Source organism: Equus quagga, chromosome 14 (assembly GCF_021613505.1).
Source record: "Equus quagga isolate Etosha38 chromosome 14, UCLA_HA_Equagga_1.0, whole genome shotgun sequence".
Lineage (NCBI taxonomy): Eukaryota > Metazoa > Chordata > Mammalia > Perissodactyla > Equidae > Equus > Equus quagga.
The window spans coordinates 83,954,382-83,979,966 of NC_060280.1; the positions used below are offsets into that span (position 1 = coordinate 83,954,382).

The window sequence follows — 25,585 nt, forward strand, 5'->3', positions numbered from 1 at the left end:
CCCCCCAAAAGGAGCACACAGAGCCAGAGTCCAGTGCCGCAGGGCGGGCAGCATTTATTCCAGCAGTGGAGGGCGGTGGCCCCCTGTCCTCCCCAGAGGACATGGCAGTTGGGGCAAGCCCGGCGTGGCCAGGCCAGCAGGCAGGCGAGCAGCTCAGAGCAGGAAGGGGATGATGGGCATGCGCAGGGGCGGGTAGTCGCGAAACTCCTTCAGGTAGCTGCGGTGCTTGCCCTTGGCCCAGATGGTCATCTGGGTGAAGCCCACCAGGGAGAAGAGGGCCACTGTGGAGCAGGGCAGGGGTGTGAGCGATGGCTGCGCGCAGCTGAGACAGGCAGGGCCCGCTGAGGGAGGGGAGCCGCTCACCTGGGAGACACTGAGTCATGATGGCAAAGCCGATCCAGGACCCCACCTGTGGGCAGAGCAGCAGGTGAGGGCGGGCAGGCGGGCAGCTCCCCCAACCCTCACTTTACAAGTGAGGGGTGGGGACCGAAAGCCATGGCCTCGAATAAAGGCGATGAAGCTGCCGCTGACAGCCACGTGCCCAGCCTGACACACCTCCCAGCCCCACAGAGGCTACAGGCTCTGCATCTTCCGAGTTCCATGTTTAAACCACAAAAGCAGCTGCCCCTCCACAGGGGACCCCAGGCCCAGGAGGGGAGCAGGCAGACTCTCACCTCATAAGTGTAGTTGGGGCAGGACACCAGCAGGAAGAGCCACGTGAAGGGGTTCTTGGTGGGGTATGGGATCTTCCTGGTCTTGGACCCTGGTGGGCAGGACGGGGAGGGTGAGTGAGAGCCCCCAGCACAGCCTGCCCAGCCCGACCCACCCCCCCACAGGCCACTCACCAGCTGGCCGCAGGTCGCGCAGGGCCATGTGGATGGAGAAGTTGCCAAGCTGGCAGATCTGTCAGAGGAGCAGGGTCAGTCCGGAGCCCCCAGATACTCCCCGCCCCTCATCCGCCCCAGCCTCCTTACCACAAAGATGGCGAGCGCCAGTTTAACCTGCTGAGCCCCGTAGGCTGGAGGGGAAGCAGAGGGGCAATGGTGAGGGGAGAGCCTGTGGGTGGGGAGGGGTGGCTCCTGGGGAGCAGGGTGGAGGCCACTTACTGGGGGGCGTGTAGAGAGGGTGGTTGATGTAATAGGCCATCCACGCAGCGAAGCCCCAGTAGTAAGTGCAGTTCTGAAAGGGAACGGGACAGGTGGGGGTGGAGGGCGGGCCTGGGGCCAGCGGGTGGCCCTGCGGAGCGGGGGGTGGGCGGCCAGGGCGCTCACCTTGAAGATGTTGCGCAAGGGCATGGTGCCGTGGGAGAAGCGGTGCACGAAGAGTGTCTCCAGCAGGCGCTTGACGTAGTGAAATGAGTGGCAGATGCAGGCCAGGCTGGGGGGGGCAGCCGGTTCAGCTGGGCTGCCCAGCAGACCCCCTCCTCCCTCCGCCCCCAACTGACCCCACTCACTGCACCACCGTGTGCCGGCTTGACGTGAAGTCATATCTGTGGCCATAGATGAAGGGCACCCGGAAGTAGAAGAGCAGATAGATGAAGAGGGGCCCCGCGTACTCTGTCAGGAAGACCTGTGGGCGTGGGGACAGGGGTCACCCAGTGTGGCTGATGGCAGATGAGGCCGTGGGCGAGTTCAGGACTCACCGTCACCCAGCTGATCTGGGCCCCCAGGTCCCGGAAGTAGAGTGTGGCCGTGGTGCCCACAGGCAGCTTCTGCAGGACATCCTCATCCTTCAGGGACTTGCCCTCTGTGGAGGCACAGGCCAGGGCTCAGGGGCTACCCAGGCCTTCGCCCACAGCCACCCAGGACAGCCGAGGGACAGCTGTACTCACTGGGGTCCAGGCGGAGGGACTGGCGGGCAGGGTACCACTGCGGATCTGCGGGGAAAGCGGGGTGTCACAGCGCACCCCCTGGCAGGGCCCAGGGACCACACAGCTCCACCCACCCCTGGACAAGGCCTCTGAGGCCCGTGTGGCTCCAGAACACAGCCAGGAAGAGGAGGGCAGAGGCGGGTGCTGTCCTGCCGAAGGCCAGCAAGGGCGTTCCTGCCAATGGCCACACAGGGGCGCCTGCCCCAGGGAAGTGGGCCACTCTGGGGGCATCTCTGCAGGCCCTGGGAGAGGCCCTGCCCAGAGGGGTCGCAGGGGGCAGTGGGCTGGGCCCTGGACTCACGGCTCTTGGTGAAGAGGTTCTTGATCTCAGCAATGGTGGCCTGGGGCTCCACCTGGGGGAAGCACAGGCCGCAGAGACGTCAGCCCTGGGGGGAGCCCAGACCCCTGATCCAGGATCCCTCCTGGGGGGATGGACCAGGGGCCTGGGCAGCTGCCACAGGAGGGAGTTTGGGGTCCAGGCCCCCCACCCGCATAGCAGAGAAGAGCAAGGGCCCTGCCAGAATGGGACGACCTGGGGCCTGAGGGCCCAGTTGTACCAGGCAGCCAGGACGCCCCGGCCTGGCTGGGAGGCGGTTTGAGCACGGGAAGCCGGCCTGCGTCTCTGCCTCCCCTCTCCACCCACAGCCTGGGATGGAACAAGCCCTTCCCGTGGCCAGGCGTCGGCAGGGCAGGTCTCAGAGCCAGCCTCCTTCCCAGACGCAAGGCTCTGCGGGGTCCACGGAGGCTGCCTCGTCTCCGCTGGCACAGGGGGGCCAGCTCCCAGCCACACCGAGGGCCAGGGGTGGCCGCCTGGCTGGGGCAGGCCCAGGGCCTGTGCCCCTCATGCACCCGAGGGGCAGGGGTGGGGCATCATGATACCAGTTGGAGGGGCACTGCCCTCTCCCTCGGGGCAGGACCCCCCGGAAGGAGTGGGTCCCGGCCCAGCACCCCTAGCCCCATGCAGCCAGCACCACGACGCTACCTTGTCCAGGAAACACAGCTTCTCCCGCGTCTTCGCATCCAGAATCTCCACCTCAAAGAAGAGAACGGCCTTTTTAGGCTTCTTGGCCACTTTGGGGGGTGCGGGCCGGGGGAGGCCATTGAGGCCAGGGCCAAGGCCCTGGCTGGCCTCCCGGGTCACCACGCTCATGCTCAGGTCCATGGCACCCCGCTCTGCCCGTCGCAGCCAGCACCCCAGCTGCCGGCCGTCAGCCCCCACCAAGGACCGCCCCACGCGAGCAGCTCTGGGCCGGCGGGCGCGATCAAATTCTGCCGCGGTGCTGGAAAGGAGCCCGCGCCTGCCCTGGCACTGCAGCCTCTGTGCAGATGTAACTCGAGTGGCCCAGCAGCCATGGCCCAGCTAAATATAAAACTGCCCCAGACCAAGCCCCCCAGGAGCCAGGCCACAGACCACTGGGGGGGCATGGGCAGCCCCCCGGGGGCTGGGTCACCCTGAAACTGAAGTTTTCCAGTGGCATGGCCCCCAGCAGCCCCGGGCACAGGGAGATGCCCAGAGGCGGGCGTGAGAGCTCCCCAGCCCCCTCCCAGTGGGGGGCAGGGCCAGTTGCTGGCAGGAGGGCGAGAGGCCAGCGGGCAGCACAGGCCCGGCACCACAGTCCGGCCAGCAGAGCTCACAGGGCCTGGAGAAAGCCCAGCTATTCGGAGAATCCACAAGCCGGATCATCCGTTTCCCCTCCTGAGCTGTAAGAGCCACTCGGGATCCCCTTGCTTGTGCATCTGTGTTCCCAGGGAGGGGACAGACTCCAGAGTTCCCGGTGCAGAGCCACTAAGTGTGCAACGGCCCGGGAAACCGGCAAGTACCCAGCAGGCACCCCAGCCTCAGCCCGTGAGGCCTCGGCTCCCTCCTCCCCCTCCACTCATTTCCTGTCAGCCCAACACAGCACCTCGCCTGGGCCCTGAAGCCCCCGAACCCCAAGCACACAGACTGGGCCTCCCTGCACCTCGGGGCCCACGGGCCAGGCCAGCGAGGCCCTGAGAGAAGAGCCTGGCCACCCTCTCTCCCTGAGCCCCCAGGCAGTGTCCGGACAGTAGGGGTGCAGAGGGGCTGCACTGGGAGGGAAGGAGCAGCAGGGGGATGTGAGCCTCCTCCAAGCAGGTGAGAGGAGGTGCGGCCCACAGCCCGAGGCCTCAGAGCTCCTGAGGCCTGAAAGCTCATGCGGGGCTGGGCAGCAGGGGCCGTGGGGCCACAGCAGGCAGGGCCAGGTCTGACCCCAAGCTGGCCTCTGGGCAGCAGATACTGAAGACCCTTCCCACGCCCAGAGCCCCTGGGGCCCTCAGTCAGAGACAGCTTGGGAAAGAGGAACAGGACACGAAACCCAGGGCCGGACCCCGGCCCACCCACCCAGCACCCAGGCAGATAGGTCTCCCACAGCCAGAGCCCCCAGAGGACAGTGGGAGAGGCAGGGATATGGTGGGAGCACAGGGGACTAAGTCACCTCTCTGGTCCTCAGCCAGGGGGCAGGGAGGGAGGAAGGTGTGCACCCTGCCAGGCGGCCAGGATCATGTGAGATGACTGGAGTGAGGCCCTGGTGTGGTGCCAGACACATGGAAGTGCCCCAAAACCTCAGGCGTGAGCACAGGCATGGGCAGGCCCATGGTGCTGCGACAGAGGTGAGGGCAGAGGCCTGGGTTCAGACCCCAACTCTCCCGCTGGCCAGCAGGTGGCTGCAGCGAGCAGGCCCGTCAGCACATCTCTGCTGGCCCGCCCCACACCGTGAACGGGGGCACAGGAGCGGGCCCACTGTCAGCTGGGGGGCAGGTGACTGAACCCTAGGAGCCACAGGGATGACAAGGCCAGGCAGAGAAGCCAGAAAGAGGGAGCTGGCCCTATGGCCCAGAGCATCTGGCCCCACCAGGGGCCTCGTGGGAGAGGGCAGGGCTCCAAGGCATGTGCCCCAAAGGGCTAGGAGAGCAGGTCCAGGCAGCCCAGGGCCTGCCTATGGCTGCAGGGATATTAATAGCTCCTGGGTCCCCGCGAGCAGGACCACATGCCTTCGGAGCCCGCGTGGCCTGCAGGAAGCCAGCCTGCGCCTCCTGGGAGAGGAGCCTCCGAGTTCCTGCTGAACCACACAACCGCCTAAAATACCGCCACCCCTCTCGCGTGGCAGGGCCAGCTGCTGGGAGGCTGAAACCCGAGCCTCCGCACGCACCAGCCCGGCCGCCTGGAGGGAAGGAAGGAGGGAGCAGCCGGGCGGGCTGGGCTGACGCTGCGGGCAGAGGCCAGGGCAGCAGGAGAGGGGCCGTGCTCCCAGGGCTGCTACCCGCAGCCAAGCCCGCCTGGCCGGAGAGGAGAGGAGCTGATCGGAGGGAGAGGAGCGGCCGGCTCCCTCACCAGGTAAGCCCGCCCGCCCACGGGGCAGCACCCAGGGCCAACCTGCCAGGGTGGGGGTGCCCCAGCTCAGCCACCACAGCAGGATCAGTCCTCATTTCCCATTTCCTGCCCCCAAATCCCGGGACCCGGCAGCCATCTTCGCCCCAGAGATGTCTGAAAGGCCCTATGGGGGTACCCAGGATCTCTCCATACAATTTTTGCAATTCCTTGTCCTCTGCATTTCAAAATAAAAAGTTAAATAAGAGATATGCTAAGTGGGGGAAAAATTACACTAGGTGAAAGAAGTCAGACACAAAGGGTCACGTGTTTATATGAAATATCCATAACAGGCCAAGACAGAAGGCAGACTGTGGCTGCCAGGGCTGGGGGAGGGGAGTGTTGCTAAGGAGGACCTGGGCTCCTTTTGGGGTGATGGAATGTTCTGGAACTAGACAGAAGTGGTGCCTGCATGACACTGTGAATGTACCCAATGCCGCTGAGCTGTTCACTTTTAAAGGGTTAATTTTATGTTATGTGAATTTCACCTTGATGAATTATGTTTTAAAAGGGGACCTGATAAACAGGTGCCAATTACCCATTAAGAGATGGTCCCAGGGCGGGATCCGCAGGCTCCTCAGTCCCTGGGGCTCCCCTCCACTGCACCCCTCCCTACCCCACGTCACCCCCACGCCCTGCTAGGTGCCCCAGCACACCTCCTGCACACACACAACCTCATAGGGCCCAGGACAGAGGTCAGAGGGTGCAGCGGCTGCTGAGCAAAGCCAAGGCAGGAGCCCTGAGCACAGAAGGGGAGGCAGCAGGCCCTGGGGGCCCCGTCCCCAGGGGAGGCAGCCGAGGGGGCGGGAGGAGTAGAGGGCCCTCCTGCGCGCACCCACGAGGGAAGAGGCTAGAGGGGCGGTATGTTCAATGGGTGGATGGAGAGGCCTGAGGTCCACAGGCAGGGGGTGTGGTCCCGGGCCTCCGGCGCAATGGACACAGAGGACTGGGACCAGGCAGGAGCCCTGGCCTGGGACACAGGAGTGTGGCTCTGCACAGACAGTTCCACTGGCCTGGGAGGAATTCTCACCCAGAAGCCCGGACTCCCAGGCCCAGCCAACAGCAAGTCGTGGCAGCATGGGGGCAGGGCGGGAAGGGAGCTGCCCTGCAGGAAGGTGTCAGGCTGCAGCCTTCCCCAGCCCGAAGGGAGCACCAGGCCCACGTCTTCCCTGTCTTCGTGGAAATGCAGATGTGGCAGATGGAGGGAGCACAGCAGGAACGGGGCGCCCGTTTTCCAAACACCTGTTCCAAGTGAGTGCCAGTGCCCAGCGCCCCAGGGAGGCGATAGCCCCATCTGGCAGACGAGAAGGCCAGAGCGCCAGAAAAGCAGAGCACTTATGCAGCCACAGGAGAGGCTCAGGGCCTTTGCACATGCTGTTTTCCCTGCCTGGAAGGCTCTCCCCCAGACCCCACGGGGCTCCCCCTCACCTCCTCAGACCGTGACTTAAAACAGCGACCCCAACGTTTCCCAACTGCCTCTCACTGGACCTCAGCTCCCGACAGCAGGACCATCCTGTCCTTGGCCATTTCCCAGCACCCGTGCTCAGTGACCACCTGCGTGAGGCACCCAGCTTCCCGGCGTCTGCAGGGCAGCCCCCAGCCCCTCCCGCCCCCAGTCTGGGCCACAGCCCCTCCCTGGCTCCTCCTTCCCCACACTCCCCACAGGAGCTGCCAGCGGCTGTCCCTCTCCAGGCCGGGGCCTCACTCTGGGGAAGCCTCTGTGAGGCCCAGAACGCACGCCCAGCTCTGTGAGCCCAGGGGGCCCAGAACTCTGGCCACCAGACCCTCCTCCCAGACTAGGGCACTGCTCACTGAGGAAAGGGTCAGCGAGCGACCCAGCTCCGGTTCTGGGGGAGCTCGCGGTCTTTCTTCACCAGCAATCCCAACACAGAAGGGGCTCCAGGTGGCCTGGGCCCTTAAATGTGGTGCCACAGGGGCACCAACTCCCTTGCAAGGAGGGCTCCAGGGCCTCCTCAGCTTGCTCACATTCCCCAGGCCCTGAGGTCAAAAAGACTCACCTATTTCCTGACTGTGTGGCCCTGGAGAAGTTACCCAACCTCTCTGAGCCTCCCTTTCCTCATCTACTAAGTGGGCTGCCCCCACCTGACATCTCACAGGGTTACTGTAAGACTTCAGAGATGAGAATAACCACCACCCAAAAAAGCACATAAACACGCTCCACCTGGAAAAAATCTTATAAAGAAGAAATGTTATGAGACCAATACTAGCGAAACAGCACTGGCAGATGCGTGGGTGCCAGGCCCTTCTTCCCAAGTCCTGGTCCTGACCACGAAGGGGCCCAAGGTCAGGAGGTGGCGGTGGTGGTGGCCCTCCCCCTGCGGACAGTGAGTCAAGCCTAACAATAGCAGGACACGTGCGAGCTGGTGGGGGCGCGGCGGGCTGCCCCGCTCGCCACTGCCCCCTCGTGGCGGCGGGCTGCGCCCCCGCCGGCTTCAAGAGTTCAGGCTGCCATCAAGCAGCCCACGCAGTACAGGATGGGGTCAGCAGCGGCCCCAGGGAGCGAGCACTGGCTCCGCGCTGCCCCTCACCAGGAGGAGGCCTCTCCATGCACGCTTCCTCCCTCCATCCACCCGCCTCCCTCCCACCCCAGCCCGGCCTGCAGGGAACAGAGCAAGCCCCTGCCCTCAAGGGTCTGTACTCCAGCCTGTGCACCAGGGGAGGGAGCAGGGACGGGGGACAACAGGGGCCTGTTCTGTCACCAAGAGTTGTGGAGAAAAAGGGGGGGGGTGGAAGGTCACAGGGGAGAGAATGGCCATTGTAGACAGAGTGGCCAGGGAAGGCCTCCCTGAGGAACGGGCACCTGAGCAAAGGCCGTGGGAAGTGAGAGAACAAGCCACAGCCACATCTGGGGCAAAAGCGTTCCAGGCAGAGGGAACAGCAGTGCAAAGGCCTGAGGCTGGACTGTGCCTGGTGTGTTTGAGGAGCAGGATGGAGACAAGTGTGGCCGGAACAGAGAGAGCGAGGGGGAGAGTGGGAGGACACGAAGATGGGGAGGTGATGGGGGCAGGTCATGCAGGGTCTTGTGGGCATGAGGAGAACTCTGGTTTTTCCTCAGAGTGGGGTGGGAGGCACAAAGGTTTCCTGAGCAGAGGACGGATGGGACCTGACTCAGGTGCTCACGGGCGCCCTCTGGGAATTGGGAGACTAGAGCGGAGCGACGATGGGGGCCAGAGCAGGGAGGCAGCCATGGAGGGGTGAAGAGGGGGAATTCCGGGCAGGCTGTGAAGTGGAGGCAACAGGATCTGCTGATGGTTTGGGTGTGAGGGGAGAAGAGCGGGGAGGCAGGGGTTCTGACCTGAGCCCCAGGAGGGAGGAGGGCGGTGGGACAGGCAGGCACGGAGCCCAGGCACCGGCCCTTCTGGAGCCTCAGTTTTCCCCATCTTTACAAACATGACCAGCAGGTGCTCCCTGATCCCTCCTGTCTGTGATCGAGAATCTGGCCTCTTGGGGGGTCCACATCCTGGGGCCCCTCGGGACAAGGGGCAGGCACAGGCCTGAGGTCGGCCTGGAAGGCAGGTCCCTTCATCACCTCTGCTTCTGCGCCTGGAACTTGCACGAGTCCTAGGACAGGACCTGCCCAGGGGGGATGGATGGGAACAGCTGGCCTGGAGCTCTCCTTCCATCCCCATGGCCGTCAGCTCCATTTCAGAGGAGGAAGCCCAGGTCAAGGGTGAGGGGCACACCCAGGTCGCACCACAGTAACCACCTGAGCCCGGACACCCATGCGCCTGTGCCCCTGGGAGGCCCCCACACTGGCCTCGGGGGCGCCCCCTGACAGCACAGCTCTGGGGGGCCCCATGAGGCTCGCGCCAGGCAACCCCTGCTGCAGCAGGCTCTCGGCGCCCCGGGGGTCTGCCCGAAAGAGAGGGCCCTTCAACCGGCACTGCATGCGGGGCGGGGGGGCCTGCGGGAATACGCCTGGGGCTGTGGCCTCCAGGGCCCGCCGTGGGCGCCCCCACCCCGCGGCAAAGGCCCAGAGGGCCCGGCAGAGGAGGGCGCCCAGAGGATGGAGACCGGCCCACCCTGCACAGATGCCGTGGCCTGAGCGCCCCCAACCCCCCCCCCCCCCCCCGCTCAGCACTTTCGGCCCCCTGCCTTCCACTTTCCAGAAGCCTCAGAGTCACAGTCACACTGCTCCTGCCAGGGCGGTGAGAAGACCTCGGGCTTGGTGGCAGGCGGCCAACACAGGCCGCACCTGCTCGCCCAGAAATGCCTCCTTCCCCAGTGGCCTCGGCTCCTGACCCCATTTCTCCGAGGTGCCCAGGGTGGTTGCGCCAGCCTCCCCAAAGTGCCAAGGCGGGGACGAACGTCACCCAGGCTGGGAAGGGCTGTAACCCGCTGGCCACCCTCCCAGGCCCCCGCTGGCCAAATGAGAAGCGGTCTAAACACCAATGTCCCCAGGTATTGGGACCCGGAGCCAGAAGCTGGCAGAGGCCTGTGCAGCAGGCAGCTTCCAGCCTTGGAGGAAATTCTTCGGGCGCTCGGGGGGCCCAGGGTTGGTTGCTGCAACCACAGAAGGCCCAAGAGGAACGGTTTGCTGGACCAACATGGCACGGGCTCTGGGTCTCGGGCCTGGGTCTTTGACCAGGAGCCCCTGGCGCCTGCAGCCCACGTACCTCCCTGGGCTACTGCAGGGGCACCATCCCGCCCAGGGCAGCTGCAGGCTGTCCCTGTGGAGGGGCCACCACAGGTCACATCTGTCAGGCAGGGCCCCATACCCCGAGGACTGCGCCACGCCATCTACTGCAGGCTCACCGCCCCACCCCCCGTTGGGGGCCCTGGGAGCCGGGCTCAGAAGCAGGGGCACCGCCCCGCCTGCTCGGCCCGGGCCCTGCTTGGCACCTCGGGGCCCTGAGCTAACAGAGAACTGGCCGCCAGCCACCCCGCTGACCCCTGGCTGGCACGCTGGCCTCGGGAGGTGCAGATGCTGTGACCGTGCCCCCCCAACCCCTGACCTGGGGCTGCCGGCAGGGGGCCGAGGGTGGGCGGCTCCTTTCTGCGGAGGCCTCCCTTGGCCCAGGACCCAGCTGGACAAAGGCTGGCACCTCCTGACGCCTCGCCGAGGGCCCCGGCGGGGTCAGCAGCTGTTGCAACGCTGCCTGCAGGTTTGGCTGCCGCAGGCTACAGCCACGCATGGCCTGGAGAAGCAGGGCCACGGAGGCTCCCCAACCCTGAGGGCCCGCCTCCCCTGCCTGCACCCTGGGTCTCCATCCAGCGGGCGGGAAGTTGCAGGAGGACCCAACGGCTGTCCCGTGGGCCCCGCCCGCCCGGAGACCCCGCTGCAGAGCCCTGGCGCCGGCTGGAGGTCAGTGCCCCCTCAACAGGCTCCTGTCCTTCGGAAGCCGAAAGCCCTGACCACGACTGACCCCCAGACCCTCCACCTCCCAGGGGCCTCGGCCACCCCTGGGCCACCCCTCCCCAGGCTGGGGGTGAGCCCCATCCCACACTGCCGGGTACCCGCTCTACAGGCAAGGAGGCCAAGGCTGGGGAGGACAAAGCACCAGCCAGGGACACGGTGGGGCCCCAGAGCTGAGTGCCCCCCCAGGGCTGCCTCGACACTCGCCCTCAATTCCCAGGCCCAGGCCCCTCAGGATGGCCTGGAGCTGCCCCCTGCAGCCCCGGCCAGGTGGAGGCTGGAGACCACATCGGGTCCCACGCCTCTGGCAGGAAGGCCGTGTGGGCTCGAGACCAGAAGAGCCACAGGAGGAGCTCCTCCAGGCCCAGCAGCCGCCGGACAACGGCGCCCAGGGCTCCACCTGCAGACAGCCCGGGCTGGACCCCCGCGGCCAGCCTTAGACACGCAGCAGGACAAAGGCCTCCCGCCTGCTCAGCGCGCAGACACGCGGCGCGGCCAGGCCACGACTCATCTGCCTACTGTGAATTGCCCTCTGCAGACGGGGAAGCTGAGGCGCCCTCTCAGGCCCACACGGACTGCCGTGCGGGGCCCCCCAGGGCTGTGGATTCAGCCTGGGAGGGACAGACAGAATCCGGGCCCAGGGACGTGTTAGCGGGGGAAGAGAGGCAGTAAAATCCATGGTTACACAGAAGATAAAGCAAAGCAGGAAAAGGGGACAGCGAGTGGCAGGTGAAGGGGGACTGGCAGCTCACGTAAAGGGGTCAAGAAAGGCCCCCTGGGACTGGCCCAATGGCACAGCAGTTAAGTGCACACATTCTGCTTCCGCGGCCCGGGGTTCACCGGTTCGGATCCCCGGTGCGGACATGGCACCGCTTGGCGCGCCATGCTGTGGTAGGCGTCCCATGTATGAAGTGGAGGAAGATGCACACAGATGTTAGCTCAGGGCCAGTCTTCCTCAGCAAAAAGAGGAGGACTGGCAGGAGATGTTAGCTCAGGGCTCATCTTCCTCAAAAAAAAAAAAAAGCCCCCTGAGGGGAGGGTGAACCAGCCCTGAAGGCGGTGAAGGAAAGAGCAGTTCAGAGATCTGAGAGAGCATCCTGGCAAAGGAATGGACTGTGCAAAGGTCCTGGGGTACAGCACACGTGGTGTGCTCAAGCAACAGAGCAGAGACCCGCATGGCCAGAGAGAGCTAGCAAGGCAGGAGTGGAAGGAGATGAGGGCAGGGAATGGACAGGTCATGCACGGTCTCGAGGGCAGGTAAGGACTCTGGCTTCGACTCCAAGTGAGGTGGGAGCCATGGAGGGTTCTGGACAGAGCAGGAACGTGACCAGACTTAGGTTCTTAAGGGATGCCTCTGGACTGTAGGGGGTAAGTGTGGAAGCAGGCAGCCCAATAAGAAGCTATGGGAATAATTCCATCAAGATGAAAGACAGTGTAGCCCAAGGAGTCAGCGAACAGTAGCCCACAGGCGCATTCTGGTCCATGGCCTGTTTCTGTACAAGCTAAGATGGATTTTCTTTTTTCTTTTCTTGAGGAAGATCAGCCCTGAGCTAACATCTGCCAATCCTCCTCTTTTTGCTGAGGAAGACTGGCCCTGAGCTAACATCCGTGCCCATCTTCCTCTACTTTCTATGTGGGACACCTACCACAGCATGGCTTGACAAGTGGTGCCATGTCCGCACCCGGGATCCGAACGGACAAACCCCGGGCCGACGAAGTGGAACGTGTGCACTTAACCACTGCGCCACTGGGCTGGCCCCAAGGATTTTACATTTTTAAACGGTCCAAAAAAAATCAAAAGAAGCCTCCTTCACCACACGTGGAAGTGATGTAAAATCCACATTTCAGCATCCATATGCAGAGCTGAGCTGGGACTCGCAGCTTGCTGGCTGACGACCACGTGGGCACATCTTGCACAACCCGGGCTGGGAAGGTGTCGCAGAGGCTGTGTGGTGCCAACCCCTAGGATGCTTATCACGCAGCCCTTCCCTGACAGAGTCCGTGTGGGGCTGACGAGGGGGGCTCACTCCCAGATGCCCTCTGAAGGCAGAGAGTGCTGGACACGGGGCATGAGAGGAAAGCCAAGGCAGAGAGCCCGGGCCCGAGGGAGGAGAGGCCTGGACCTGCCACTGACCCGGAGGGATGAGGCGAGGGGGCACACAGGGCACGGCTTTGACAGGTGAAGTGTGAAATGCCCCTTACACATCCCCACGGAGAGACCCAGCTCACAGAACAGCCACTCCTCCCAGCCCCGCATGCCCCGCCCCGAAGCAGAGGGAAACGTCCTGAAGCAGGCAGACTCAGTGCCCTTCCTGGATCCCCGCCCCCACACTTTAAGTTGATATCTAATATTTTTTACCAAGACTTGAACAGTTGCAAAAGATGTCACTTTTGGCCCACTGCAGTATTGTAAACCTCATATAAACATTCACGGGGCTCTATGAAATCCAGCGAGTGAGTCTAAACACTTCAGTAATTTGATACCTACCAACATCCTTTAAAAGAAAAGCCAGGCCAGCCCCGTGGCCCAGTGGTTGAGTTCGCGCCCTCGGGAGCCCGGGTTTTGCCCGTTCGGATCCTGGGCGCGGACACGGCACGGCTCGTCAGGCCACACTGAGGTGGCGTCCCACATGCCACAACTAGAATGACCCACAACCAAAAGACACCACTATGTACTGGGGGGATTTGGGAAGACAAAGCAGAAAAAAGAAGAAGATTGGCAACAGTTGTTAGCTCAGGTGCCAATCTTTAAAAAAAAAAGCTATAAACAAGTTCCTTAACATCTGCTCCCTTTTTGCCTGGAAGTTGAATTCTGCTCCTGTTCTCCCGCCACCCTCACAGAATCTTATCCTAATACATGCTCGTGATCGAAGGTTATTACTGGGCATCCTATCCTCCTAATTAAATTGGAATTTAATTTTTTAAAAACATTTCCATGGGGCTGGCCCCATGGCCGAGTGGTTGAGTTCACGCGCTCTGCTGCAGCGGCCCAGGGTTTCACTGGTTCAGATCCTGGGCGCAGACATGGCACCACTCGCCAAGCCATGCTGAGGCAGCGTCCCACATGCCACAACTAGAAGGACCCACAACTAAAATACACAACTATGGGGCTGGTCCCGTGGCTGAGTGGTTAAGTTCGCACACTCCACTGCAGGCGGCCCAGTGTTTCATTGGTTCAAATCCTGGGCACAGACCGCGGACACGGCACTGCTCATCAAACCACGCTGAGGCAGCGTCCCACATACCACAACTAGAAGGACCCACAACGAAGAATATACAACTAGGTACCGGGGGGCTTTGGGGAGAAAAAGGAAAAAATAAAATCTTTAAAAAAAAATAAAATAAATTAAAAAAAAATAAAATACACAACTATGTACCAGGGGGCTTTAGGGAGAAAAAGGAAAAATAAATTCTTTAAAAACATTTCCATGAAAAGTAAATAAGTAAAATAAGTAAAACACCAAAACATAAAACACATTTCCACGACCTGAGGCTCTAAGTATAAAGAGAACAGCAGTCCTGCAGGACGAGTTACCATCACGCCGTCAGCAGAACGCACGTCACAGACACAGCCCGAGAGTGTCGGCAGCATAAAGGGACCCAGCGTGGCTACTGAGCATTCGCCGCAGGAAGAGGTCGCGCCACGGCCTCTCCCGGCGGGACCGACACGCCCTTCTCCCCAGTTACCTCCTGTCTCCAAGGGGACTGCCTCTCACTGCCAGAACGAGACAAGGCTTTAATTCTGACACTCGTCCTTCCCTTTCTTAATGTAAACACTGCGGAGTTGCATTCACATGAATCAGCAGATGAGAAGCGACGGCTTTGTTGAAGCAGACAGTCCCGGCTCTGTGAGATCCCCCGCAGTCACACACGCCGAAAGCGTCGCACTGAACCAGCATCAGCGACGTCTGTGAGGATGTCCCAGCCGACGAGCCGTGAGGCCCCTCCACTGTTTCTCCGATGGCGAAGCCTTGTGGCCCGGTACCGGGCAGGCGTCGCTCACTCTCTCAGCCCCATGCAGGTCCTCAAGGGCCCAGGGGCATGGTGGGCGCCACCCGGTCACGGGGAGATCCAGGCCCCAACCCCCAGTCCAGCCTCAGCCCCAAGGGCTGCCCATGTCCCAAGGACCTACATGGACCAGAGGAGCTCCGACCAAGCCAGGGAACCTTCTAGTAGGTCAGGGTGAGCCAGTGGGCTCTGCCCGTGGGTGGCCATGGCCGCCTCCCACATGCCGAGCCCACTCCCTGCACCCGGGGGCTGGCAGGCCCAGGCCAGGAACCCACGCGGCCCTGGAAGCAGAGCAAGAGTGTGGCTGCTCACGGAGACTGCCGAGGGCTCAGCCGTCCAGGCACTCCAGAGCCTCCAGCACCTGCTCTGCTGATGGCGAGTCCTCATTTGTGCACTCAGCAAACGCTTACTGAGCCCCTGGATGTGCCGGCCCGTGCTAGGTGCCGGGCTCAGGGACGAACAGAAAGACCCATGTGTGCCAGCAGCGTGCTGAGCAGTGTCCCAGGTGCTGATACAGCGGTGAGCATGGCCGAGAGACGCCGTGGCTCCACACCAAACCTGCCCAAGCTCAGGGGACACAAGGTCAAGAGGCAGTGAAGCCATGAAAAAAAGAAAGCAGGGCAGCGAGCCCAGGGGCCACAGGAGATGGTCAAGGCAGACCTTTCTAAGGAAGTGCGACTTAAGCCAAAGTGAGGGCCTGCAGGAGGCTCCCTGAGGGAAGCGCAAAGGCCCTGAGGCAGCACAGAGCCTGGCAGGGCTCAGGAATGTGGAGGCTGGAGCAGAGTGGACTCAGAGCAAGGAGCTGAGGAGGCAGCTGGAGCAGAAGCCAAGACAAGCACTTTGGGAAGTTGCTGAATGCCACAACCTGGTCGGTTTTGAGAAGGATCCTCTCACTGCTGGGGCAAGCTTGGAAGCAGAGACAGCAGGGAGTCTCGGAGACAAGCCAGGCCATAGACCGCAGAGGCTGGGCTCAGGCACACAGGCGGCAACTGGTGAAAAAGACACCCTCACCCCTGGGTCCTGAGGCACCACTGACTCGAGGCTGCTGATTCAGGAGAAGCTGCACATGTCAACATAAGATACATCTATCCATCGCAAGGTGCACCCCACTCAAGGAACGTAACAACACCGAGGGGAGAATGTGCACGTCGTGGGAGGAGAGGAGAAGAGAAGGAACAAGTGGAAGAGGATTGGAGCTGAGGGGTGCAGGCTTCTGGAATGTTCAACAGGCTTGCCACAAAGGGAAAGGGAAAGGTGAACTCAGAGGCAGTGCCAGGCTCTGGCTGTGGAGGGCCCGGACGACGCCCTCGGCTGTCCTCCCACGGGCAGTGCTCCCTGCGGGCGGCTCTGCAGCTGAGGCCCCCGCGTCTGCTGGCTCCGCTTTGCCCCTCGGGTCAGGGAGTGAAGCGAAGCGAGAGAGAGAAGCCAGGGTCTGATGTGGATGTCCTGGCTGTGCCCTCTCCCTGCCCAGCATGCGTGCCCAGGCCCAGTGGGGCACCTGCCTGGGGCCCTCCACTGAGGCCAGAGAGCTGGCAGGGACCCTCGGGGGCCCAGCAGGAAGGATTCCAGGGGCCAGCTGATCATGGCCTAGCACCTCCCATGGGGTCACCTCTCATCCTCACATGAAAACTCAGAGTTCAGGTAACTTTGGGTCAAAGGGAAAGAAAAAAAGAATAGCCAAACTCCAAAGTACCAAAGGTGAGCCATGACCTGCGGGCTTCACAGCAGAAGAGGCGGGGACGGCTGGGCGGCCGGCTGCGAGCAGGCGCGCCCCCGCTCCTTCCTCTCCACTTCCCCTGTCCCTCCTCAGGCTAGGAGGCCTGTCCAGGGATCCAGGATGCGGCTCACAACCTGCGCCCCCCGTGCCTCCTCTGTTTGTGGGTCCCGGACAGACAGGCACAGTCACTCTCCCACAGCATCCGTTGAGCCCCGCCAGGGCCCACGGTGACAGGGGACAGCCAGGAGTTCATACACACAAACATACCAATGGCAGGTGGGAAGCGCTGTGCACCATGGAGAACCAACACAGGAAAGGTGACGGTGACGACTGGGGCCTGGGGGTCAGAGGGAGCCTCGCGGAGGAGGTGGCAGGCGAGCTGAGACCTGAATGGCGGGATGCCCAGCTGGGAGGAGCAGAGCGGCCTCTCCCAAAACCCTCCCAGCACTGGTATTTAGCACAGGGGCTCCGGTCCAACCCCAGCCCTGTCCCTGGTGGGTCCCCCACCCCAGCCAGTGGACTGCGTTGGACTGTGCTCTCTGGAGCAAGTCGTAGTCAACAGTGTGCTGTTTCAGACCACAAACACCTCCCCGAGAATTCTGACAGGCCTTTCGCTGCCCCAAGGCCCCCTCCTGAGTTAGCTTCTTGAGGTGACCCGGGAACAGCTTCTCCTCACAAGAAGACTGGAGGCTCAGCAGTGACCCCTCAAGGTCAGCAGCTTCCTGATGCTCCATGAGCCCCAGGGCCAGTGTTAAACCCCAGCCCGGTGAACTTGGCAGACTCACCCCCACCCTGAGGACAGGCGCTGTTCCCACAGGCCCCACCACACAACTGGCATGGCCCCCGCCCGTGCTCCTCAATCCCTTTAAAAGGGAAAAAAAGAATTTGGAGGACCCAGGAGTCGGCACAAACCCTGCCGTCTCCACGGCTGGCCGAGTGGCCCGCAGCTCGGCTTACATAAGACCCTGGTTCGAGCAGGAACAGGGATGGGGCTGTGCCAGCCTGCCAGTCCCCGCGAGCTACTGAGAGCCCTTTATCCCTCAGAGGGCTGGGAAAGGCTCGTGGCCCATCTCTAAGGGACCACGGGACCGGGGGCAGGTGAGCCCGAAACACCATCCACAGCTCGCTTGTCCATAATAAAGAACAATTACCCCTCGTGTTTACGTAACACACGCACACCGCGAGGGTCCCCCAAGGACTTGAAAATAAACCACCCTGGGGAAGCTACACTTTTAGGTAAAATCAACAGAAAAGGGCGTTGCATCACCTCCAGATAAAGTCCCCAGGTGTCCGGGTGGTTACAAAGCCCTGCCCGGCTGGCCTCAGCTCTGATGGGGGACACCCAGCCGACCCTCCAGGGTCAGCGCCTGCTGCTCACTCCCCACCCTGCAAACCCCCTCCTTCAGGCCTCAGCCAGAGGTGAGACCCGGAGGGCAGAGGCTGCAGTCAGCTCATCCCAGGACTCATGGCATAGACACATCTAGAGAAAAACACACGCTGAAACCAACGAACCACTGCATAAGTGACAAACTGGGAAACTGAGAGCAGAGCCCAGGACAGCAGAACCCGCCGGCCACCTATCCAGTGATGGGCGGCGGGCAACTCCCGGCTCAGCACAGCCCAAGTTCGAGGAAAAGTGAGACCACGGGGAAGACGCCAGCAGTCTGGCCAAGGGGCCCTAAGAAGTGGCTTCCCTCGGTCAGGACCGATAAGGATGGGGTCCCTCAACCCAACTCTGAGACACTGGACTCATCCAGGGCCCCCACTCACCCTTGCGCTTCCTGTGAGCCTGACCCCAGGGGGAAGATGCGTCCATTCATCCATTCACTCCACAAGGGGGCAGTGGCGATGCTGGGGAAGCTGCAGGAAAGGACGCAGAGTGCCTGCCCTCACAGAGCTCACCAGCTGACCAGGCAGCCAGACCATCAGGTCCCCAAATGAAAAGGCAGTCACCGCCTGAATCAGGCCGGGCACTGGTGGATGGGGCGGGGCGTGCTCCAGATGGGACGGTGAGGAAGGCCTCTCTGTGTGACACTGAGGCTGAGCTCTCAAGAACCAGGGGCCAGGCAGGGGGAAAGCAGAGGCAAGAGCACTCCTGGATGAGGGAACAGCATGTGGGCAGGGCAGGGTCGTGGCTGTGGGTGTTGGAGGAGATAAAGACAGAGCATCGTGATGAGGAAAGCAGGGAACAAAGGACACAAGAAGCCTCTGAGGGAGGGTTTGAGCCACGAAGCGCTCAGATCCTCCCACGTGTGTGGAAGAAGTGCTCTGGCTGCTGCCGGCTGTGGAACAGGGCCAGGAGGGGAGGAACAGAAGTGGACACACTCTGAGCCGGAGGCCCTCTATGAGCACCTGCTTCCTGGCATGATTCTTCATCACAGGAAGTTAAAATCGGGTTCCGAGTGTGCTTTCACTTCGCCACCGATGCCACAGAGAAGGCGAGAGCCGATCATCCCACAGTGTGACTTCAACGTGTGTGACATTGTGTCAGAACTGATCGCTGGCGTCTGGGCTTCTCCCTGCATCTTCTGAGACTCCATCTCCAGGAGCCTGACGGGCCTTCCTCGTTGACAAGCTGTGAGGCCTTCAAAAGGGGCCACAAGCAGACAGCATCCCAGACGGCTTCACTGATGCAGAGCCGTCCTTACCTGCCTAATGACTGGTCCTGTCACCCAACGCTTCTTCGTACCTTGACTGAGGGCCAGGAAGTGCGCTGGGCGCGTCACACTCCCCAGTGGCACTGTGAGACAGGCGTCTTCATCCCGGCTTTGTGGGTGAGAAATACCGAAGCTCAAGCAGGTTAAGCAACCGGCCCAAGGCAGACCTGGCGGCCTCTAAAGGCCACGTCCTTGACGACCACATGCTTCATTCTTTCCTCAGTTTCCACAATCCCCTGGGCCCACCCACAGTGAAGCCCACTTGGGGTCTAGCAGAATCTGGGCTCTGCCACCCACTCGCTGTGTGACCACGGGCACGTCGCTTCACTTTTCTGTGCCCTAGTTTCCCCATCTGTCAAACAGGGATGAGAAGAACACCTACTGCACAGGTTAATCGTAGGAATTAAATGAGCTAACAGACAAAAAAGCACTTAGTAAGCACGACATTACCAGTGGCTTTACTATTATCACGATGCTCTGCTGTCCCCAGGCATTAAAACATTCTCAGCTGCCACTGTCAGTGTCAGCAAGAGGGTGTTAGGACCCAGCCTGAGCCTCACCAGCCAGCCCAAGGCCTCTGGCCCTCCTCACCCAGCGGCACCTCACAGGGCAACGGCAGGGGTTCCCGACCAAACGCACCCTTCCCAGAGGCGCAAGTCCCTTCGAAGCGCGGGGCCCACTCAGGGCTAGCAACCCTCCACCCTCCTTTCTCCCCAGGAACCGGTTATTCAAGAGGCTCTGCCGGGCTTGGGGCACCCCTCCGCCGCAGCCCTGCGCCAGCGCGGCTCCAACAGCTCCCCACCCCGCGCCCACCCGGCCCCGCCTCCGCCCCGCCTCCCCCGCCTCGGCCCCGCCCCCTCCACCTCAGCCCGGCCTCCTCCACTTCGGCCCCGCCCCCTCTGCCTTGGCCCCGCCCCCTCCACCTCAACCCAGCCTCCTCCGCTTCGGCCCCGCCCCCTCTGCCTCGGCCCCGCCCCCTCTGCCTCAGCCGGCCTCATCCACCTCAGCCCCACCCCCTCCACCTCGGCCCCGCCTCCTCACCTCGGCCTCAGCCCCGCCCCCTCACCTGGGCACCAGGACAAGCAGCTCAGCAGAAGGGGTTAAATGCTAGTTGCTGTGCGGTGCCTGGCTCGGAGCTGAGTGCATTCCAGTCTCTGCTCATCTAACGCTCAGCAGAGCCACGCCTTGACGCGATAACTCTGAGGTAGGGACCAATATCCCTACCAGTCAGGGGCGGGGCCTGACCGGAGCAGTTGCCCCTTTCCAGAGTGTCAACACCTTGGCATAGCCGATTTCAAGCTCAACCTTATGTCCCCGAACGCAGAGTTGGGAAGGTCTGTGCAATCAGCGCCCACACAAGCCAGCCCTGGCACACCCCTGACCCCCATTTTATGGACGAGAAGCCAGGCTTGGAGAGGTTACAGAGCCTGCCCAAAGGCTCCACACTTTTACCAGGCAGTTAAGGATTTGAACCCAACTCTGACCCAAAGCCTGTGGGCTTTGCTGTCTCCCCAGGCAAGATTGTCCAACCTAAAGGGACTGGCTGTGTGGCCCTGGGAAAGGCCCTCCTCTCGGGGTGTCAGGCCCCTCATGTGCAGAGTGCAGAAGTCAAACCAGAAGAGTTCTACAGCTCATCCAGCCCCGGAGTTCTGAGAATCTGCGGGCCACAGCAAAAGAGAGGCTGAAGTATGGAGCTACACCAGGACCCGCAGTGGGAGGCAGAGGGAGGGGCTCACCAGGAGAACCTGCCAGTTTGAATCAGAGCACAAAGCCTGCAGGAAGTTGGCAGGCCTGAGGACCCCCCACAGGCTCTTGGCCTGAGGTGCCAGCACAAGCAAGGTCTTCGTAAAGCTCACCACGCTGTCAAGGCTCCCCAGTCCCAGTCGAGCTCTCACAACTCTGCGCAGCGGTCCAGCCAACGTAGGGCAGAGGGAGACCCTCTGCTGGCAGTCCACACAGCCCACGGAGCGCCTCCCACCCTCCCTCCAAGGATGCCATGTTCTTGGAACAGCGCAGCGGCCAGCAGCTCGGCCACCAGCTGCCTCAGGGCAGCATCAGTAGGGAATCAGCAGCAGGGACAGAAACGGGAGACGGGCAAGCCGGGGACCAAGGCTCTGTGACGCTAAGCAACTTAATTCACTTCTCTGAGCCTCAGTTTCCCTATCTGTAAAGTAGAAGTAATACTCTGCCCACCTGTTCAGGTGCTCACGAGGCTCAATAACCACTAGGCACCACCAGCATCATTGTGCTCACATCGTGTGGCTCTGGCTGCCGTCTCCATCACAAGGTGACCTTGGGCCAGTGCCTTCACCTTTCTGAGCCTCGGATTCTTATCCACAAAATGGAGGGACAAACACTACCCACCTTTCAGGGCTTTTAGAAGGACACAATAAATGTGAACTGTCCCTACTTTGATTATTACCCAGCAACAAAGGGAGAGCCCAAGATAGCCAGCGCTGATGGCCTAGTGGTTAAAGTTCGGCGCTCTCACTGCTTCGGCAGCCTGGGTTTCATGTCCCGGCTGCGGAACACCACCACCCGTCAGTTGCCATGATGTGGTGGTGGCTCACATAGAAGAACTGGAAGGCCTACAACTAGATAGACAACCATGCACTGGGGCTTTAGGGAGGGAAAAAAAAAAGAGGAAAACTAGCAATAGATGTTAGCTCAAGGCAAATCTTTCCCTGCAAAAAAACAAAAGCCAGTTGGTTTCCTGGAACTTCTTTCCTCCTAGACTTAAAGGGAAAAAAAAGAGAGAGCCCAGGAAGAGGTCACAACCGAGGTCCCATCCTGTCTGCAAATGCAAAATCAATCCCAAAAGCATCTTCGGAAGGCCTGTTCCCCGCAGGGGCAGAGGGCAGGGGAGTGAAGAGCTCGCGCAGTCTCCACCTTAGAACACCGCCCCTTCCCAAGAACAGGCCCCTGCTTAACACGCAAAAGTGAGAGACCCACACATTACAACAGGGCTGGTGGCCAGGAAGACCCTCAGTATCCTTCACCTTCTAGTTCAAAAGGTCACACGATTTCAGAAGACAAAAGTACAGGAAATAGGAGACACCTAGGACCCCGCCTCCCAGGTTTAACAGATATTTACATTTTACTCTTCATTAGATTCCTTTTTTTAATATTGGCCTTTGCTGTCACAATTAAATGGGTTTCGCTCCAAGGAGCAGCCACAGACAGGCTCAGAGAGGCTGAGTAACCTGCCCAGAGTCACCCAATGAGTGAGTGGCAGAGCCAGGACTCAGCCCAGGCCTGGCCAAAGCCCACACACCCGTGACACGAAGACACGTGAGTCTACTTTCTCCTTAATTTTCACCTTCCAACCCAGTTTCCTGGCTCTAAACAATTGCCTCTTGATCTGAATTCTCCTTCCAGAACTGTTACATATGTATTACTGTGGGGGAAACTGAAGCAAACCTTGTTTGCGGCAAGGTTCTGTGTTGGTCTAGGACTGTTCCCAAGACAGGCAATGATAGAGTGGCCCTGTAGGGGGAATGGAAGATCCTAAATGAAGGTAGTGGGGACTCCAAGATGAGGCCTCCTCGCCTCTGAGTACCTGGCTGCAGGAAATGCACAGGGACCTGGGCTCAAGGAGGCCGAGAGGGACCGACCTTCCCAGGAATTAACAGGCTCATTTACAAGATGTAGTTGCTGCTTTTCCAGTTGCTAAAGGATCATTACTTTGACCTCACATCTGCAAAGGCAAAAAGAGCAAGAGAAAAAAAATCCTGTAGGCCAGGATAAGCCATCCTCTGAAGATCCAAGGCCTGTTCCATCATTCCAAGAAGCCGGCTTCAGGCACAGCCCAAGGTGGCTGATTCATCTCAATTAGGCTACTCAAAGGACAACTTTTCCTTTGAGATCACAGAAAGGAGACTGGCAGTGACAGCAAACTGCTATCAAAACAACAAACCTCCCTCCCGCTGGAATCCTACCCACCGTAACATCAGCCCTCATTACTTCGCTGTAATGTGTGTGACACTTCGCTCAGTGTGTGACACTGAGCGAGCCCTGCACCTTTCTGAACATCATTTCTATCACTTGTAAATTACAATTCCTAATCTCCGAGGCTCTGCCAGAGCCACAAAGGTCTACTGAGGGAGGCTAATCTCTCAGGGGACTGGGGGTCACTTGGGGGTGGAAAGACAGACTTAGTCCCAATAGAAATGTATTCTTTGATGTGGATAATTGAAACCTTTTCTCAAACTGTTTGTTAAACGTGCGTGAAAGCATGTCTGGCATTTTTATTGATCTGCAACAAACATTTGGAGTCAAATGAATGTGCGTGCCATGCAAGCTGGGCTGGGAGAGCACTGCTCCTCTCAGACAGGAGCTCTGCAGCTAGCACCTCCGTGGGCACTTGGCCAACGTTAGCAGAGAATGAAAGCGGAGAACAGAGTAAATTACAGTTTACTTGTTTTCTCCAAGGTCACCGTGAACACGGAGTCTGAAGCTCTCCTTCCTCCTGGGAGGGAAAGCTTTGAGTGCGGCAGAGCACGTCCTCCAGTCCAGGCCAAGGGCCCCAGGCTGTGCCCGGCTTCAGGAACAAAAGTGCACACCCCAGGGATCCTCAGAGGCCTAATTTATCTGCCCGCTAACTAGCAAAAGTAAACTAACTCCATTTTGCAAAATGCCATGTGGACCCTCCATCCCGCATCTTTCAAACTGAATGCGGCTTTTTCTCCAGGGTCACACAAGGGGTTTAAGAGGGAAAACTCTGTGAGAAGAGCTTCGTTCTATAATCATAAAGTTGAATAGGGCATGAGAGATCACTGACTCCTACCTCCTCCTTCTTGGGACCACGTCAAAAATGACCAAGGACTTCCGAGTTAAAGGCTTCAAAAGATTCGGGGCAAACTGCCAAAAATAATAATAATAAAGCGGGCAGAAGTAGGGGTATTCAACTTGTGAATAAAAAGAATTGTCTCTGTTCACTCATATGAGGTACCTAATGTAGCCAGGTTCACAGAGACAGAAAGTAGAATGGTGGCTGCAGAGGGGGAATGGGGAGTTAGTGTTTAATGGAGACAGAGTTTCATTCTGGCAGGATCAAAAAAAAGAGTTCTGGAGACAGATGGTGGTGCTGTTGCCCAACAATGAGAATGTACTTACTGCCCCTGAACCGTACACTCAAGAATGGTTAAAGGGGGCCGGCCCAGTGGCGCAGCAGTTAAGCTCACACGTTCCGCTTCTGGGTGGCCCGGGGTTCACCGGTTCGGATCCCGGGTGCGGACACGGCACCGCTTGGCAAGCCATGCTGTGGTAGGTGTCCCACATATAAAGTAGAGGAAGATGGGCACGATGTTAGCTCAGGGCCAGTCTTCCTCAGCAAAAAGAGGAGGATTGGCAGCAGTTAGCTCAGGGCCAATCTTACTCAAAAAAAAAAAGGATGGTTAAGATGGTAAATTTTATGTGTACTTTATCACAGTTTTAAAAATTGGGGAAGGAAAAAAAAGCAAGAAATCTCTGGACCTGCTAATTTTCATTTGGGGACCAGCATGGGGACCACCAGCACACCTGAGGGGCAGGCAACTCGGACTCTGGAGTCCTGAGTTTCTCTGTTCTGCATTTACTAGCTGGGGGCCTTTGGACAAGTCACTTGACATCTCCGAGACAGTTTCTTCAACTACAAAAAGGAGAAGAATAACGATAGTTTCCTCCCTCCTAGAGCCGTGACAGAATCTCCCTAGCGCAGGAGTGAGCAGTCGCTAAGTTATTATTACTAACTTTAATAAATTAGTTTATCGTTTAATGTTACTTAAAAGCCAGCAATAATTAAATGATAAGCGCCTCAGAAGACTTCGTTCTAAGGGGAAAAAAAGGCCGAAGAGAGGAGTCAGGAGACTTCGGCCTGGAGAGTGGCTGTGGACTTGAGCTTCCTCCCCGGCGACACGCAGTGGCTGGCTGAGATGATCTCTTGCATCACCAGAAAGCAAGGTCGGTTCTGCACCTCCCTCACCGCCCAAGCCTCTCAGGGACGTCCCGGGAGAGGGAAGAGGTCCAAAGGTCGCGCCAGAGGGCTGACCGCACAGCCCCTTCCCAAGGCCGAGGGGGCGGCAGGGCGCAAGGTTTGCGCAAGACACCCTCGGATCGGGGGCAGGGGTTCCGCACCCTCGCTCCTCCCCTGCCAAAGTGTACAACCCAGCCCTATGGGGAGGCTGCAAGGAACCTGCAAGCTTCCCAGGTCCTGCGGAGACCCCAAGAAAAGGTACCCCCAAAACACCCTCTGCTGCAAAATTAGAACTACCTCCCTCGCACATGCGCACTGCGACTCACTAGCGGCCCAGGAACCCAACGCGCGCGCACTGCGCCTGCGTCGCCCGGCTCTTCCCTTCGGGGCACAGGACAAGAAAAGGGGGGGGTCCCGTGGTTCCGCCAAAAACAAAAAAAAGAATGGCTCTGCGTCGGCCCCTCGGTCTCCGTTTCCTCGACTCCTACCTCGTAGTGCTTCATGGCTCCGTCAAACAGCGGCCACGGCTCCTGCTGCCGACCTGCGCGCAACGAGGCACCAAAGACCCTCCAGCGCTCGCGACGGCCGCGCGAGACTACCCGCGGCTCCACGCCT

General features: G+C 60.3%; 1 protein-coding gene across 2 annotated transcripts; it reads right to left on the reverse strand.

Moving 5' to 3' along the window:
• Nucleotides 1-29: 29 nt before the first annotated feature.
• On the reverse strand, nucleotides 30-25,583 carry TECR (trans-2,3-enoyl-CoA reductase). 2 transcript variants are annotated; one of them, XM_046685451.1, is made up of 13 exons: nucleotides 25,459-25,583; nucleotides 2,853-2,903; nucleotides 2,172-2,223; nucleotides 1,832-1,876; nucleotides 1,643-1,746; nucleotides 1,454-1,569; nucleotides 1,272-1,377; nucleotides 1,107-1,179; nucleotides 975-1,018; nucleotides 846-903; nucleotides 675-763; nucleotides 364-409; nucleotides 30-281 (listed from the first exon to the last, which is right to left on the reverse strand). In XM_046685451.1, the coding sequence occupies exons 1-13, from the start codon at nucleotides 25,471-25,473 to the stop codon at nucleotides 154-156; spliced, it is 927 nt and encodes a 308-aa protein (XP_046541407.1). In that variant the 5' UTR covers nucleotides 25,474-25,583; the 3' UTR covers nucleotides 30-153. The 2 variants fall into 2 exon arrangements, with proteins under 2 accessions (XP_046541407.1, XP_046541406.1); XM_046685450.1 differs by lacking the exon at nucleotides 25,459-25,583 and adding an exon at nucleotides 16,628-16,672.
• Between the last annotated feature and the right edge of the window lie 2 nt (nucleotides 25,584-25,585).

Bases quoted from the DNA above. Each gene is read 5' to 3' on its own strand.
- TECR (XM_046685450.1), bottom strand. From the start codon at position 16,657: ATGGTGCACAGCGCTTCCCACCTGCCATTG. The intron at 1,570-1,642 runs GTGAGTCCTGAA...CCACGCCCACAG, and splicing joins CCCAGATCAGCTGGGTGACG to GTCTTCCTGACAGAGTACGC. The intron at 1,180-1,271 runs GTGAGCGCCCTG...GTTCCCTTTCAG, and splicing joins CCTTGCGCAACATCTTCAAG to AACTGCACTTACTACTGGGG.